General features: G+C 35.7%; 1 protein-coding gene across 1 annotated transcript in view; it reads right to left on the bottom strand.

Moving 5' to 3' along the window:
- Positions 1–14658, bottom strand: part of TLK1 (tousled like kinase 1) — a 94168-nt gene that overhangs the window by 58789 nt on the left and 20721 nt on the right. Inside the window, exons 3-4 of the mRNA XM_004703749.2 lie at positions 5403–5478; positions 1108–1154 (exon numbers count right to left, since the gene is read on the bottom strand). Of these exons, the coding sequence (XP_004703806.1) occupies positions 1108–1154; positions 5403–5478 (123 nt within the window). The remainder of the gene's footprint in view (positions 1–1107; positions 1155–5402; positions 5479–14658) is intronic.

Genomic DNA, 14658 nt, shown 5'->3' with positions numbered 1-14658 from the left:
CCCCCCCAACCATAACATGATTTCCATTGCTACTTCATAACTAATTTTGCTACTGTTATCAATCAGGTAACCCCTGTGAAAAGGTCGTTTGACCTCCAAAGGGGTCACGACCCACAGGTTGAGAACTGCTGCTTTAAAGCGATCTCACCTCTGACAAAGGTTCTTACTGACATGAACAATGAGTAATTGACACTGATTTCATAAACAGAGCATTATCTTGTTGTCAGCAACAGTTTCATCCTAATTATATAAACTTAAGAGAGAAAAACAATAGAAGGGGGGAAAAAACCCAAAACAATTCAGCCTTTCCCTTTATCAGCCAGTTCTGTTCTTACTCTGATGCATAAATATTGTTCAATTGAGGTTATGTAAATTCTTTGTATATTAAAATTGGTCACCAAAGTGTTTTAGTTTAGAAATAAGGAAACATTCCAAATTGTTAGGAATCTAAACTGCAAAAGACCTCAAACTCACTGCCATCCAGCTGAGTCGAATCTGACTCACAGTGACCCTCTAAGGACAGGGTAAAACTGCCCTGCGGGTTTCCAAGCCTATAGAGAGTTCATCAGTGATTTCCAACTGTTGACTTTGTGGTTAGCAGCCCAAAGCATAGCACACTATGCCACTAGAGCTGCTCCAATCAAAACTTACCACTCTTTAATTCAGAGACCTTTAAGTTCACAGCTCTATCATTTAATGTCTATGCATAGGGCTCAGATGGTGCTGTGGCATGATAAAGTCTTTCTTGAAGGGCAAAAGTGACTCTGACCTAGGAGCTGGCAGACTACATCTTTTGCACTTCTATTTGGAATTTGACCTTAGGCAGGTCACTTTACATACTTAGTTTCTTCTATTGTAAAACAGGAAGGACTACCAATCACCTTGCCTTTTGGACTGTTATGAAGAAATATTTGAAAATTATGAAGTGCTATGCCAATACAAAAGTAAAATGTAACATTTTGAGGAAAGGTTTCACCTAATATTAAAATTCTGCTTTAATTAAGCAGCTAATCAAAAAGTTGACTTTCTGCTTCAAAGAGATTATTTTCAGCCCACAGCAAAATTCCATTGAATTAGAAACTGGAGTTATTTTTTCAAAGAACTTACTTCAAAATAGTCGCTAATTTTGTGGCCACGTCCCCCAATACTTTTTCCTAAAATTTAAAAGTAAAATAATTAATAGATTTTAAACTAGTCATGATCATACACTACATCAGAAAAAGAATGTGCTACACAATTTCCTTAGTACATGTAAACATTACTTAATGAAGATATGTAGTATTTTAGTTGGATAATAGGAATCTAAAGAATATTAGGAATGTTCAGAGGGTCAGGTATCATTTCAGAAATCCAAAAATCAAATGATATTTCAATAAAAACAAGTCAATTCTTAAAATTCCCAATTACTGGAGAATGAAATAAGATTAAGAAATCTCTTGCTTTAAAACAGCATTATTCACATTGTCTTAAGGCTATTAATTTCACAATAGCAAGGATATGAATAAAAAAGCCAAGTAGCAACTGTGTAATTGATAAACTAATTCCTACCTGTGAACAAAAAGTAAAGTTTTGGGTTACACAAGCCTACCTCTATGAAACTGACAATATTAAGCTTCCACGTGAAAGTTATTTTATAAACTGTTTTTAGTGAAGAGTGCGTCCAAATTAAAAACATTTTTATTAAACCGATCTTAAATATAGTTCTCACAAGATCATGTTGATAAAGTGAATACAAGGCCATTAAAGACCACTCTTCTTTTACTAAGAGTTTTACTTCTATTACAATGTACTCTTTATCAGTTTCATAGATATATTGAATTAAGAACTTGCAAAAAAGGTTGCTTTTTTGGGGGAGGGGGTATTTATTCTTATTTGGAATTACATAATTTATTTAAGTAGAGAAATTAATTGTTATCACCGAGTCAAATGCTGTACAATATAAACAGACATTATCAATTCAGTACTGTACTAATTCAAATTCATGCATTCAGTTATTTAATTCAACAAATATCTGTTTACTATGTGCCAGAAGTTACTGAAATAGCAAACAACATACTTAAAATTCAAGGTTAAATTTCTTCTTGGAACAGAGTAGGGTTTTTTTTAGAAAATCTAATTAAGTACTCAGAACTACAAATGCTATCTAAACCTTTGAACAATAGTTTTGTTTAGAGGTCAGAGAAGATTGTAAAGTTTTATACTGAGAGAATTCCTTTCTGCCTTCAACAATTTTTATGAAGATTCCAAAGAGTTGCTATTTTTCAACAAGGCATGGATTATTTTTGATTGCCTAGTGAGAAACCATGTTCTCAATTCTTCTTCCCTATGCCCAGATTTTGTTGTTCAGTCCACGTACTTCCAGGGAAGTTGACGATTCCTAAATTAGCCCGTTTGTAATTCCCTTAACCTTACCAGAAATCTATTTTTGTTTAAGTATCTTCCCTTTTCCCACACACCTCTTAATCCAAAGGAAAGTTGACTCCATCTGATATTCCAGAGGAGAGCTTGAATTTTTAGAACAATAACATATCCCTTGTATAGAATTGATTCTAGAATGGACACATGATCCAAAGCTGGCCAGTAAGAGGACAGGCAATGTGTACTCTGGACTTGTGGGAAAGAAGCTTCCTTGTTCTTTAGGAAATAAAACACAGAAAATCAACCTCTCTCTAGAACAAATATAAGTGAGAAAGCCGAACAAGTAAATCCCAAATATATCTGGCAGTCACCCTAAAACCATGAGATGATCAGACAATGCTGTGGCTACATACGGGGAGAAAGGGGAGATTGCCTCAAAGAGAGGGTGGGTATTTTGTTAGGAATCAAATATTAAGAGTCCTCAGAGAGTCAAATACCAACTCCAGAAATCCAATAATCAATTTCAAAGAAAGCATCAATTTTTAAATAAAGCAACCCAGAAGTCTCTCTGTATTTGAGCGACTGCTTTAACGTGAAATTTTAAAATCTGAGTTGCAAACATCACAACTAACATCTTAGAATAGATAAGGCTTCGAAAAGAAGCTCAACATACAACGAAATAAAGAATACCAAACAACTTTTTTTTAAAAAAGGCTCCATAAAGTGACCACCTTTCCTAAAAGGACAGTAGCTGAAAATACAAACCTTGACTCTACCACTGCCATATATAAATCAGGGAGACAAGGGTTCATGGGCTTAGACTTAAAACTTTAAAAATTGGCTTAACACATCACATAATTTACAACATCAATATTATATGTAATTTAAGAGCCTAATTTGTCATACTTAATTTATTAGTGCTCACATTAAATGACAGAACTATTTGGATGTCCAGTACATGTAATTTTTACATTAAGCTGAATGAAAATATTTTCATTAGCTCACATCACAAAGACAGTTAAGGAAGGATGTGGAAAGAACAAGATGGTGTTTTAAATAGATTCACCCTTAATCATTTTCATATAGCCCTTTTGAAATAAAAAGATGAGCAATAATTTAAGAACTTGTTTCAAAGACTGTGTGATACAGTGAACTGCTTGCTCTGGCCTTGTAGACACAGTATTTGAATTCCCATCCAGTGACTAGGTGGAACCATGCAAACACAATGAGCGGGGATTGGTTAATTGTGCCGCCCCACTGGGTTCAAAATGAAGCCACATTAAAGGTAAGAAGGGGGACCTTGCTACTCACAAAAAAAAAGAACAGTCAGGGGTGGGACACTACCTTTAAATGCGGATTATCTCTGTATGCCAAAACTCCTTAATCTAGGAGACAGAGGGGCTGTGACCAGAGATATAAAAGAGAAGCAGTGGAAGTAGCACTGACAACATGAGACGAAGCAGCAGCTCTGTGAAGTGAAGCTGAATGCCTTGCAGAGTGGGGGGTGCCTCTAGGCACTTAATCAAGGGAGCTAGATTTGCTGTCCCAGGAAGCTAGAGGTAAGCCCCTGGTGCCCTTTGGGTATTGAACACCAACACAAAGGAGCTATGTGCCTAAACAGGGCAAAGGATAAGCAGCCTTGTGGCTGAGAGATAGCGGACCAGATCCTGTGGGCATGACTGAGAAGAGGTGAGGTGAACGAAAGAAGCACACCCTTAACAGCACAGAACCTGACTTGTAACCTGTGAATTTCCTTAGTGAATCCCATAATCGTGAATATTGTCTATGAGTTGGGTGATCACTGCAATAAATTTTTGAACCCCACGGAGAAGCAGAGGGTGCCCTGAACGAACTGTTAGTTGGGTGGTGGTGTCATGTCTTAATTCTACCTCATAGGAATGTGCTTTGGGCTAATGATGAGTTTGATTCTCTTTCACCATTGTGAAGTCAAAGGACAGACACTGCCCTCATGCCATTCTTTTAGAGATTTAAAGATTTTATTAAAAATAAGAAGGTTTTTCAATACTAAAATTCATACAAAGAGAAACAATGAAAGGTGATAAGGTGATGTTTGCCAGATTTGGACACAATTTTCTTTCTAGGATTCAAAATAAAAACTTTTTTAAAAGGCAAGAAGCCCAAAAACAATAACCACAGGCGCTACCAAAAAAATTTGCTTTTGCTTTATTATTTATTATACATAGGGCATTCCTAAACGGAATGTACTTTATCAACAATGGAGAATTAACAAACTAGCTATGTTGCTATTGCTAGGTATGGTCAAGTCAGCTCGGATTCTTCGTAACTTTGTTCCGTCCAGCAAAAAGAAAGCGAGCCTGGCTCTACGCCACATACACCACTGTTATGTTTGGGTCCACTGTTGCAGCACGGTACAATGACAATCCATCTTGCATGGGTCTTCCGATTCTTCGCTGCCCCTCTACTCTACATGGTGTCCTTTTCCAGAGACTGGTCTCTCTTGATATATTCGTTCTTTGAGTAGTCTATGGTATTTTCAATATTCCTTGTTGACACTATAATTCAAATGCATTAATTCTTCTCTGGTTGTCCTTATTCACTGTCCAGTTTTCACATGCATAGGAGGCAACTGAAATACTATGGTTTGTGGAAGGCACACCTTATTCCTCAATGTAGCATCTTTACTCTGTTAACACTTCAAATATGTAATTACTGAACAAATTTACCTAATGCAGTATGTCTTATTATTTATATAATAAGAGTTATAACCACTGCTATCGAGTCAATTCGGACACATAGTGGGCCTATGTGGACAAAGTACGACTACCCCAGAGGGTTTCCAAGAACGTCAATTTCTACAGAAGCAGACAACTTCATCTTTCTCCTATTAGAGCAGTTGTGGGCTCAAGGTGCTGGCCTTAAGGTTGGCGTGCCAAAGCATAACCACTGCACCACCAAGGTTCTAATAATGGTTATAAGCACAAAACACAAAATTGCAAATTTTATCATTAAGATATTAAGTAAAACTCATGTACTGTTTTAAAGAGAAATTTGATTTCACTTACCCTGACTACTTTCATTCTGGCTTTCTGCTTTTCTCTTTCTTCCCCTGGATGATTCTGAGTGCTTCTTCTCTGGTGTCTATAGAAAGCAAGTTAACAGCATTTGAAATGACAGTTTTAACACACAAAATCCTACAGTCGAAAATGGTTTTTGCTCTTTAGTGCTGATGGGATTTAAATGTTTAGTTACTTACACGTAACTTTATTTAAAAGGTAAACTTACTATTATGTAATTTTTAAAAATCCAAGTATACAAGATCCTGTACATATTACCTGAAATCCACATTTACGGAATTGACTTCAGGCAGATGAAAATTCAGAACATAATCAGCCTTTAAAAAGAGCCCTTCATATTCTGAGTAGTTTGAGGATAGGGAGAGGTTACCTTAAATTTTTCATATTGGCTTTCTACAAGTTACCTATTTCGTTTTTAAGAAATAAACTCAAGTGAGAAAAGACAGTAGAACAAAACTCTGAAATATAAAATACCTGCTAAAGACGGCCATTCATCTCAAAGCCTGGCAATTAATATCCATCACTAATTAAAGCAAACTTGTTGTTTATTCCCAAGAATCAGTAGTGTACATAAGTTTTATTAGAACAGTCACACTCATCATTATGAGATGTACTGTCTATAGCTGCTTACAATGCCACTTAATGTTGAGTAGTTGCATGAGAGACTGCACAGGCTATACCGTCTAAAACAGTTACTTATCATCTGGACTTTACAGAAATAGGAGCCCTAGTGGAGTAGGGTGAAGTAGTTATGAATTGGGCTGTGATCTGCATAGCTGGCAGTTTGAAACCACCAGCAGCTCCTGGGGATAAAGACTGGGCTTTCTACTCCTGTAAACAGTTACAGTCTCGGAAACCCACAGGAGGTCTCTGTGAGTCAGCAATAACTCAATGGCAGTGAATCTGTTTGTTTTTAACTTTACAGAAAGAATTTATGGGGCCTGATATAGGTGGTAGTTCTATTCCCAAATTACAAGTTTGCTCCATTAGCTAATAGCAAATGTTTTCATCAAGCTATTAAAAGTAGTTTTTGTGTACTCAGATTGATGTTTTGTTTAATCAAAAAACTGCTACAGAGCTGAAGCTATGACATAGGGCCCACATATTCAAGAAAAGTAAGTACTGCTAGTGTGTCAGATCCTCCCTAAATGTAATAGGAAAGGCCCCCGAAATATCTGAATGAACAAATGATTGGAGGACTGAATCACACAAACTCACTGTCATTCAGTCACTTCAGTCTCACAGTGACCCTAAAGGACAGGGTAGAACTGCCTGTTAGTTTCTTAGACTAGAAATCTTTACGGGAGTAAAGCCTTGTCTTTTTCCCATGGAACAGCTGGTGGTTTCAACTACTATCCTTATGGTTAACAGCCCAACAAGTAACCTACTACACTACCAGAGCTCCTTGAATCATATACTTAAATTTCTTAAAACATATAGCTCCCAAATAAGAGACGTAATTCAAATATCTGATCTCTGAGCGTTTTATGACTAAATAGTATGAACACCAATCATAACATACACTGAATATTTATTATTTCTCTAAGGGCCCTTACTGGCACAGTGAATAAATACTTCATAGCTACTAAGTGAAAGAATTGTTGTTTTAACCTACCAACTGCTCTGATGGAGAAAGATGTGGCAGTGATTATAGTCCAGGAAACTGTATGGGGTAGTTCCAGTCTGTCCTATAGGGTCACTATGAGCCAGAATCTACCAGATGGCAGCAAACAAGATTTCCATAGGAAATTTTATACCATCTTAGACATTTTAAGTTCTCTCGCCTATATTTTGCCAGTAACATATTCAGAAAGGATAGAGTGACTATTACCTGCATCTGAAATCTTCAATAACAAGAGTTGTAATTTCTACCCCCTACACAAACACACACACACACACACACACACACACACACTACCTACAAGTGGCATATAGTTATTACTTAAAAAATACTATTAAATTTAATAATGACTATTAAACAGCTTATTCAAGGAAAACCTGTAGGGATGGCACTCACAGTCAGATCCATTTATGTATAATTCCAAGGTCCAAATGCTCTTTTATTTCTATATGACACAGTATACATCCTATAAGATCTACCTGAGTGAATCGATTACATAAAATACTTCACATATTTTCCTGTTTTGAAAGAAAATTTATCATGTCCAACAAATTGAGTATGTAATTTCATATCACAAACTAGAAATCTTAAGAAACCCATCCTAATTAGCAAGTTACTCTACTTAAGAGGAAGTGTTCACTTGTTTCATTTCATTGTCAAAGTTATCAAACTCCAACTTATACAACAACGAATTTTCTATTTGCCCAAGAATAAAACATTATCAAGTAAAAATTCTAAGTTAATATATGTACAAAGAACTCTCAATCTACAAAACAAAGATTCTTAAAGAATAATTAGTATCTTTCCTAAATTAATCTGTATAAAATAATTTTCCATTTCATGTCACTGATTACATTGTTCACAATGTAACATAACATGTCATTTCCTCCCAGTGTTTCATGTTTCCATTCCTCCTACTCCTTAAAGAGCTCTGATAAGTACACTTCAGGTCTGAAATGGTTGATTGTTCTAAGGAGTGCATACCTCCCTACCATTACTGGGCCCCTTATAGACCGGTCTATTGTTTAGCTGAAAATTGAACCATGGGGATAAGTTCAGTTACAGACCAAGAGTAGCTAATGGTCAGTCGCCTGGGTTCCACCAGTCTCTCTGACCATTAAGTCTGTTCTTAAAAATATGCAATTTAAGATCAAGAAAGAGTGATTTTACAGAAGTTTAATACTACACCATTTTTAAAATATGGCAAGATTCCATTTGAATTCCTTCTTAAATCTTGATTAGCTAAATAAATGTTTGAATAAATAATAAGACCACACTAAATATTGAAATTCTGAAATAGTTTACTGGAAGCATTTTCTATATAGAAAATAAAGTATAATGTGCTAAATGCTCCCACATTATTTTCTAAAATATAATTCAAAGAACACCGGTTCAGTGATTTGCTGAGAAACTACATTTAAAACAGTAATGCGGTATGCAGTAGGCTGCTAATTGGCAAAGTCAGCAGTTCGAAACCGCCAGCTGCTCCTAAAATGGGACTTTCTACTCCCATAGACTTACAGTCATGGAAACACACAGGGCTAATTCTACCCTGTCCTACAGGGTCGCTAAGAGTCGGCATCAACCCCATGGCAATGAGTTTGGTTATGGGTTTGGTCTATGTATACAGATAAGGGATAATTGTTCACATAGCAAGCATTTTATATAGAACATTTTCAAACTTATTAATGCTCCCTTTAATATTGTAACATTTTTCTTTTATCTATTGTTTCTCAACTACTGTACTATAATTGACGACAGTAAGAATTAATATAATATATAAGGCAAAATAATAGAATTTGGTTTCAAAGTAATGATGGAACAATACAGGAAGGATGAAAGTCAAAGAATTCCAATATATGGTGAAACAGCAGGTAAGAGAAAACAGTGAAAGACTAGTATTCTTTTTATCACTGTAACTGCATAAATGCTAGATTTGTCACCATGTTCAATGCCTGTATTTAAATGTTCCAAGATATTGGTGTGAATTTACACAGAATTTTTCAGTAGTTTAAAACTTGTTCAAAAAAACAGACAAACTAAAAAGATTAAGAAATAACCAAGATATAATTAAAAATTCCAATTTTATCTGGAATTTAAGCTAATGATTATTAAACAACATTTTAATATCTAATCATGTGACTTCTTAGTTTATCTTAAAAATAAGCTTTCTTCTGTCCAAATAAAACCAACTGTAAGAAAATCAAGAACCTTAATGCTGTTGTAGAAAAAGGGAAAAAAATCAGTATGGAATATTCCAAAGAAAAATAAATCAACCTCTATACAAGCCTGTACCTAGAGATATTTAGTTATCTGCATAAGTGTATTATAGAAAAATTTAAAAGGATACAATCATTTTAACATTAATTGAAAGAGTGGATATTAAAATGTCGTTTTCACCCCTACTTAAATAAACTACATAAGCCTCAGATGAACAGTTAACAAAAGAAAAACTGAGATATCAAAATGACTATTTAAAATTTCTTTGGTTAAATGAAAAAAATATATATTTTTAAATAAAGTTACTCTAAGAATAATAAACAAAATCCTCTGCTACAGTCGATTCCAATTCATAATGACCCAATAATGAGATAGAATGTCACACTGTTCTCCTGTACAGCAGCTAGTGGATTCTAAATGCCAACATGTAGGTTAGCAAGAAGCCACTTTAACTACTGCACCATTAGGACTCTAGAGTAAACATCCCTAATAAACACTCCGTCCTCAAACTTGTCACAATGATTTTTGTTTTGGTAGAATCGTTCAGTCCAGGATTTGTTTCAAAACTATAGCTGACTATTTCAATGATTTATATAGTTATTCAAGTATCAGATTCAGGGTCACTGCGATTTAAATAAATGGTATGACAGACCTTTTTGCCTGCAGCTAACAATAACTATGTTCAACTTTTAGCCATATTTCTAGGCAAAATTCATTGAACTAGATATGAGATGGGAAATGCTGGAAAAATACCTTTATTACTTTAATGGCACTTATCAAAACAGTACTGAATTGGAAAGAAAAATCTGGAGTGTTATAAAAAAGTCAATATAAAACAGATGATCTTTTCAAAACATTAAACACATATGTTACTGTTTCCAACCTTTTTTTAAATTTTATTTTTTAATCATTTTATTGGGGGCTAGTACAACTCTTATCACAATCCATACACACATCCACTGTGTCAAGCACATTTGTACAATTGTTGCCATCATCATTCTCAAAACATTTGTTTTCTACTTGAGCCTTGGTATCAGCTCATTTCCTGCCCTCCCCCCCACGAACCCTTGATAATTTATAAATTATTATTTTGTTGTGTCTTACACTGTCCATCTCCCTTCACCCACTTTTGTGTTGTCCATCCCCCAGGGAGGAGGCTATATGTAGATCCTTGTGATGTTTCCCCTTTCTACCCAACCTTCCCCTTACCCTCCTGGTATCGATACTCTCATTATTGGTCCTGAGGGGTTTATCTGTCTTGCATTCCCTGTGTTTCCAGTTGCTATCTGTATCGATGTACATTCTCTGGTCTAGCCGGATTTGTAAGGTAGAATTGGGATTATGATACTGCAGGGGAGGAAGCATTAAAGAACTAGAGGAAAGTTGTATGTTTCATCGCTGCTATATTGCACCCTCATATATTGCTGGCTCGTCTCCTCCCCGCCAACCTTTCACAATAATTTTTTAAAAAGTTAGTAGCGTGCATTTTAAAAAAGCAAATTCTTATGAAAGCATTCTTATAGCTTTGTTTTCTATTTATATTTAATGAAGACCCATCATAGGATGTATAACTTTTTCCAAAGATGATTATGAGATGGCATGATCTAAAATTAATATAGTCTATATTCGCACTCAAAAGCCCAAACTTTCACATTGAGAACTATTATCTGGGAATGTTTGCTTGAATCTTTTACTCCCTAAATTAAGTAATATACTGCTGATTTCAAAAGTAAAATATATCTATGCAATAACAAAAATTCTCACAACTGTGCCACTAAAAAGCATGATCGAGAAAAGATGCCAGTTGTTGACAATTCAATTTCATTTGAATCCACAATCACTGTTCATGGTAACAGCAGTCAAAAAATCAAATGACATATTGCATTGAGCAAATCTGCAAAACAACTCCTTTTTAAAGTGTTACAGAGCAAAGATGTCACTTTGAGAACTAGGGTGTGTGACCCAAGCCAAGTTATTTCCAATTGCTTCAGTCGTATGTGAGAGTTGGACAGTGAATAAAGGAAATTCAGAATTGATGCATTTAAGTTACAGTGTTGGTAAAGAACAGTGCAAGTACCATGGACTGCCAGAACAGACAGCCAGAATGCTCCTTAGATGCAAGGGTGCTCCTTTTACCTGTGTACTCTGGACTTGGTCTCCGGAAGGACCAGTCCCAGGAAAAGGGAACAGGCAGATAGATTGACACTGTGGCTCCAGTGGGCTAAAGCCTAAAAACTACGGGGAACCAGGAAGTGTTTTGTTCGGTTGTGCATGGGGCTACTATGAGATGGAGCCAACTCAATAGTACCTGACACCACAACCACCACTAGAGGACATTTTCCCCCTTGGTGTTCTAACAATCTGAAATGACCTATCATCCTTAAAAAGTTGGAAACGGAAATACCATTTGGTTCTGCAATCCCACTACAGAAAATATGTCCTGAAGAAATAAGAGCTGGCAGAAGAATAAACACATACATGCCAGTGTTCCTCACACCAGTATTCACAATAGTCAAAGGATGGAAACAACCTAAGTGCCCATCATGGATGAATGGATAACTGACAAACCATGGAACAAACACACAATGGAATACTATCCATGTTAACGAAGAAAGAAGAATTTTAAAAAATACTTCATAACATGGGTGAACCTGGAGGACATTGGACTGAATGAATTAAAAATCAACCGCTAAAGGAGAAATACTGTACGAGTTCACTATTATTAAAGTAAAGGAAAGGTTTACACACAGAAAAAAAACATTCTTCCAAAATTACCGGGAAGGAAGAAGAGGGAAAACCACTAAACTAGATATTAGACATGTATGAATTTGGGTAAAAGGCAATGCAGTATATCATAATGGAGCGATCAGCACAATATCACTAAAGCAAATGAAGGCGGGAGGTGTGCCCAAGAGGTACAGACAACAAAGGTAAAATACTATTACATACACAATATAAGTCAAAACAAACAATAATCTGTAAGTGGATACATAAGCAGACAGGCAAGCAAAACAGGAAAAGACCCCATGTAGGTCTAGCAGAGAATATTTCTACATACAGATGTGCTCTTAATAAAGAGCACTTCAAAAAGCTGTTAAAATTAAAAGACAACAGAATTCTTCCAGAAACTTTTTGAAGCTTCCTTATATATCCATGTGAATAGAGCAAATCAAGCAAAATTATAAAAACATCTTAGTTATAACCAAAAGCCTTGAAGCAATTGAGTCACGGGGCTTGGGGACATAGGACAGCATTCTCAGGGGCAGCCAAGACAATTAGCATAACAGAATTCACTAAGATAATATTCTGTATTCTAGCAGCCATCTAAGGTGCAACTATTAGTCTCTCCCTAATCCAAAGTAAAGAAGAATAAAGAAAACTGAAAATGCATGGAAACCATAAGCCCCAAGTACTAATGGACCATGCAAGTCTCAATCTCCTCAACCCTAAAACAGAATGGGAGAAAGCTATGGAACAGAGCTGAAAATCATTTTAAAAGACCAAGTTTACTGGTGTGATAGAAATTTGTGGAACTCCTGTGACTAGGACCCTTTGTTACTCTTCAAACCTGGAACAGAACTCATTACGATCAACTTCTAACCACATGTTAGGCCTATAAGGTGAATGATAATGCCAGAAAGGTACATACCAATTAGAATAATCAACTATTTGAGATCTAAATAGTAGCATGTGCCCAGAAATAAAACTCAGATGTCATTAGGGGCTAGGAATTAAATATGAATAGAAATTGTAAACACAGAGGTAGTGGAAAGAGTATTGTTACATTGTAGGGATTATATTCAGCGCTACATAACAAATTATATATGAATTATTGAATGGAAAATCAACTTGCCTCTGTACATTTTGACTCAAATCACAATAAAAAGTTAAAACACAAAAGCAATTTTGAATGCAGTCTATTTTCTGCTTTATTACTTAATAAACCATTTAAGATTAAAGATGGTAGAGAACTAAAAAGAAATATCATAACCACTCAACTAAATGATATGCTTACGGGTAAGCTAAAATTGTTTGACAGTTTACAATGGTTTTTAAAAGCCAGAACGGTCACTTTAACAAAAAATATTTCACACTAACAAAATGTAATACTCCTCTCAAAAACCACTTCACACTTGCTATCTTCAAAGTATTACTTAACTTCCTAATATGTGGATGCATTTTAATTTGCATCTCCAGAGAAAGACCATAGGAATCCTTATTTTTAATAAGCTCCAGAAGTGATTTTGATGTATGAGGAGGCTTCAAAAGATTGCATTCTTTCAATTCATCTGAATCCTATCAGCAGAATTAAGATCTACATGGACATAAGTCATGTATTTCCTACAGTCAACTGCAGACTCTTGAAACAAGAGAGTTCTTTATATAATGTTCCATTAAGATTTAGACAAAAATTGTGACACCTAACAGAAAACTAGGTTATGAAAATTCAACAGGTTGTCATGTTCAAGACATAACAAAGTTAAAGAATGAGAATTAATCTTGAAATTAATAAAATATTCCTGTGTTCTGCTGACATAAAATACATGCATCTTTCTCATCTTTTTAAAACTCCAGGAATAAAACCAAATCTCTCAGTAAATGACTACGATTCAGTCTAAATACATGAAAACAATTAGTCCAAAGGACTAGTGGCCGCACCAACATCAGCCTCCACTACCCTAAGACCAGAACTGCAAGGTGTCTGGCTACTTTCACCAACTGTCCAGAAAGGATCACATTACAAGGTCCTGGGTAGAATAAGACAATGCAGATTAAAACACAAAATTTTATATATATATATATATATACACACACACACAATTATATATATATATATACATAAAATTATATATATATAGAAATATAAATATATGGAAATGAACTCATGCCCACCTCACCAACTCCCATAGCTCACTTTTAGCCAAACAATAGACAGGTTTTGTGGGGTTTTTTGTTTGTTTTTTTAATCATTTTATTAGGGGCTCATACAACTCTTATCACAATCCATACACACATTAATTGTGTAAAGAGCATTTGTACATTCATTGCCCTCATCATTCTCAAAACATTTTCTCTCCACTTAAGACCCCCGCAACAGGTCCTCATTTTTCCCCTCCCTCCCCGTTCCCCCCTCCCTCATGAGCCCTTGATCATTTATGAATTGTTATTTTGTCATATCTTGCCCTGTCCGACGTCTCCCTTCACCCACTTTTCGGATGTCCGTCCCCCAGGAGGAGGTCACATATAGTTCCTTGTAATCGGTTCCCTCTTTCCTACCCACTCTCCCTCTACCCTCCCAGTATCGCCATTCACATCACTGGTCCTGTAGGGCTCATCCGCCCTGGATTCCCTGTATTTTTAGTTCCTATCTGTACCAGTGTACATCCTCTGGTCTAGCCAGAC

The sequence above is a fragment of the Echinops telfairi genome, unplaced genomic scaffold (genome assembly GCF_000313985.2).
Source record: "Echinops telfairi isolate 266 unplaced genomic scaffold, ASM31398v2 ScPeMD7_4;HRSCAF=17, whole genome shotgun sequence".
Taxonomy (NCBI): Eukaryota; Metazoa; Chordata; class Mammalia; order Afrosoricida; family Tenrecidae; genus Echinops; species Echinops telfairi.
Note: the sequence above shows the minus strand (reverse complement) of the source record. Positions and strands in the feature narration are given on the sequence as shown.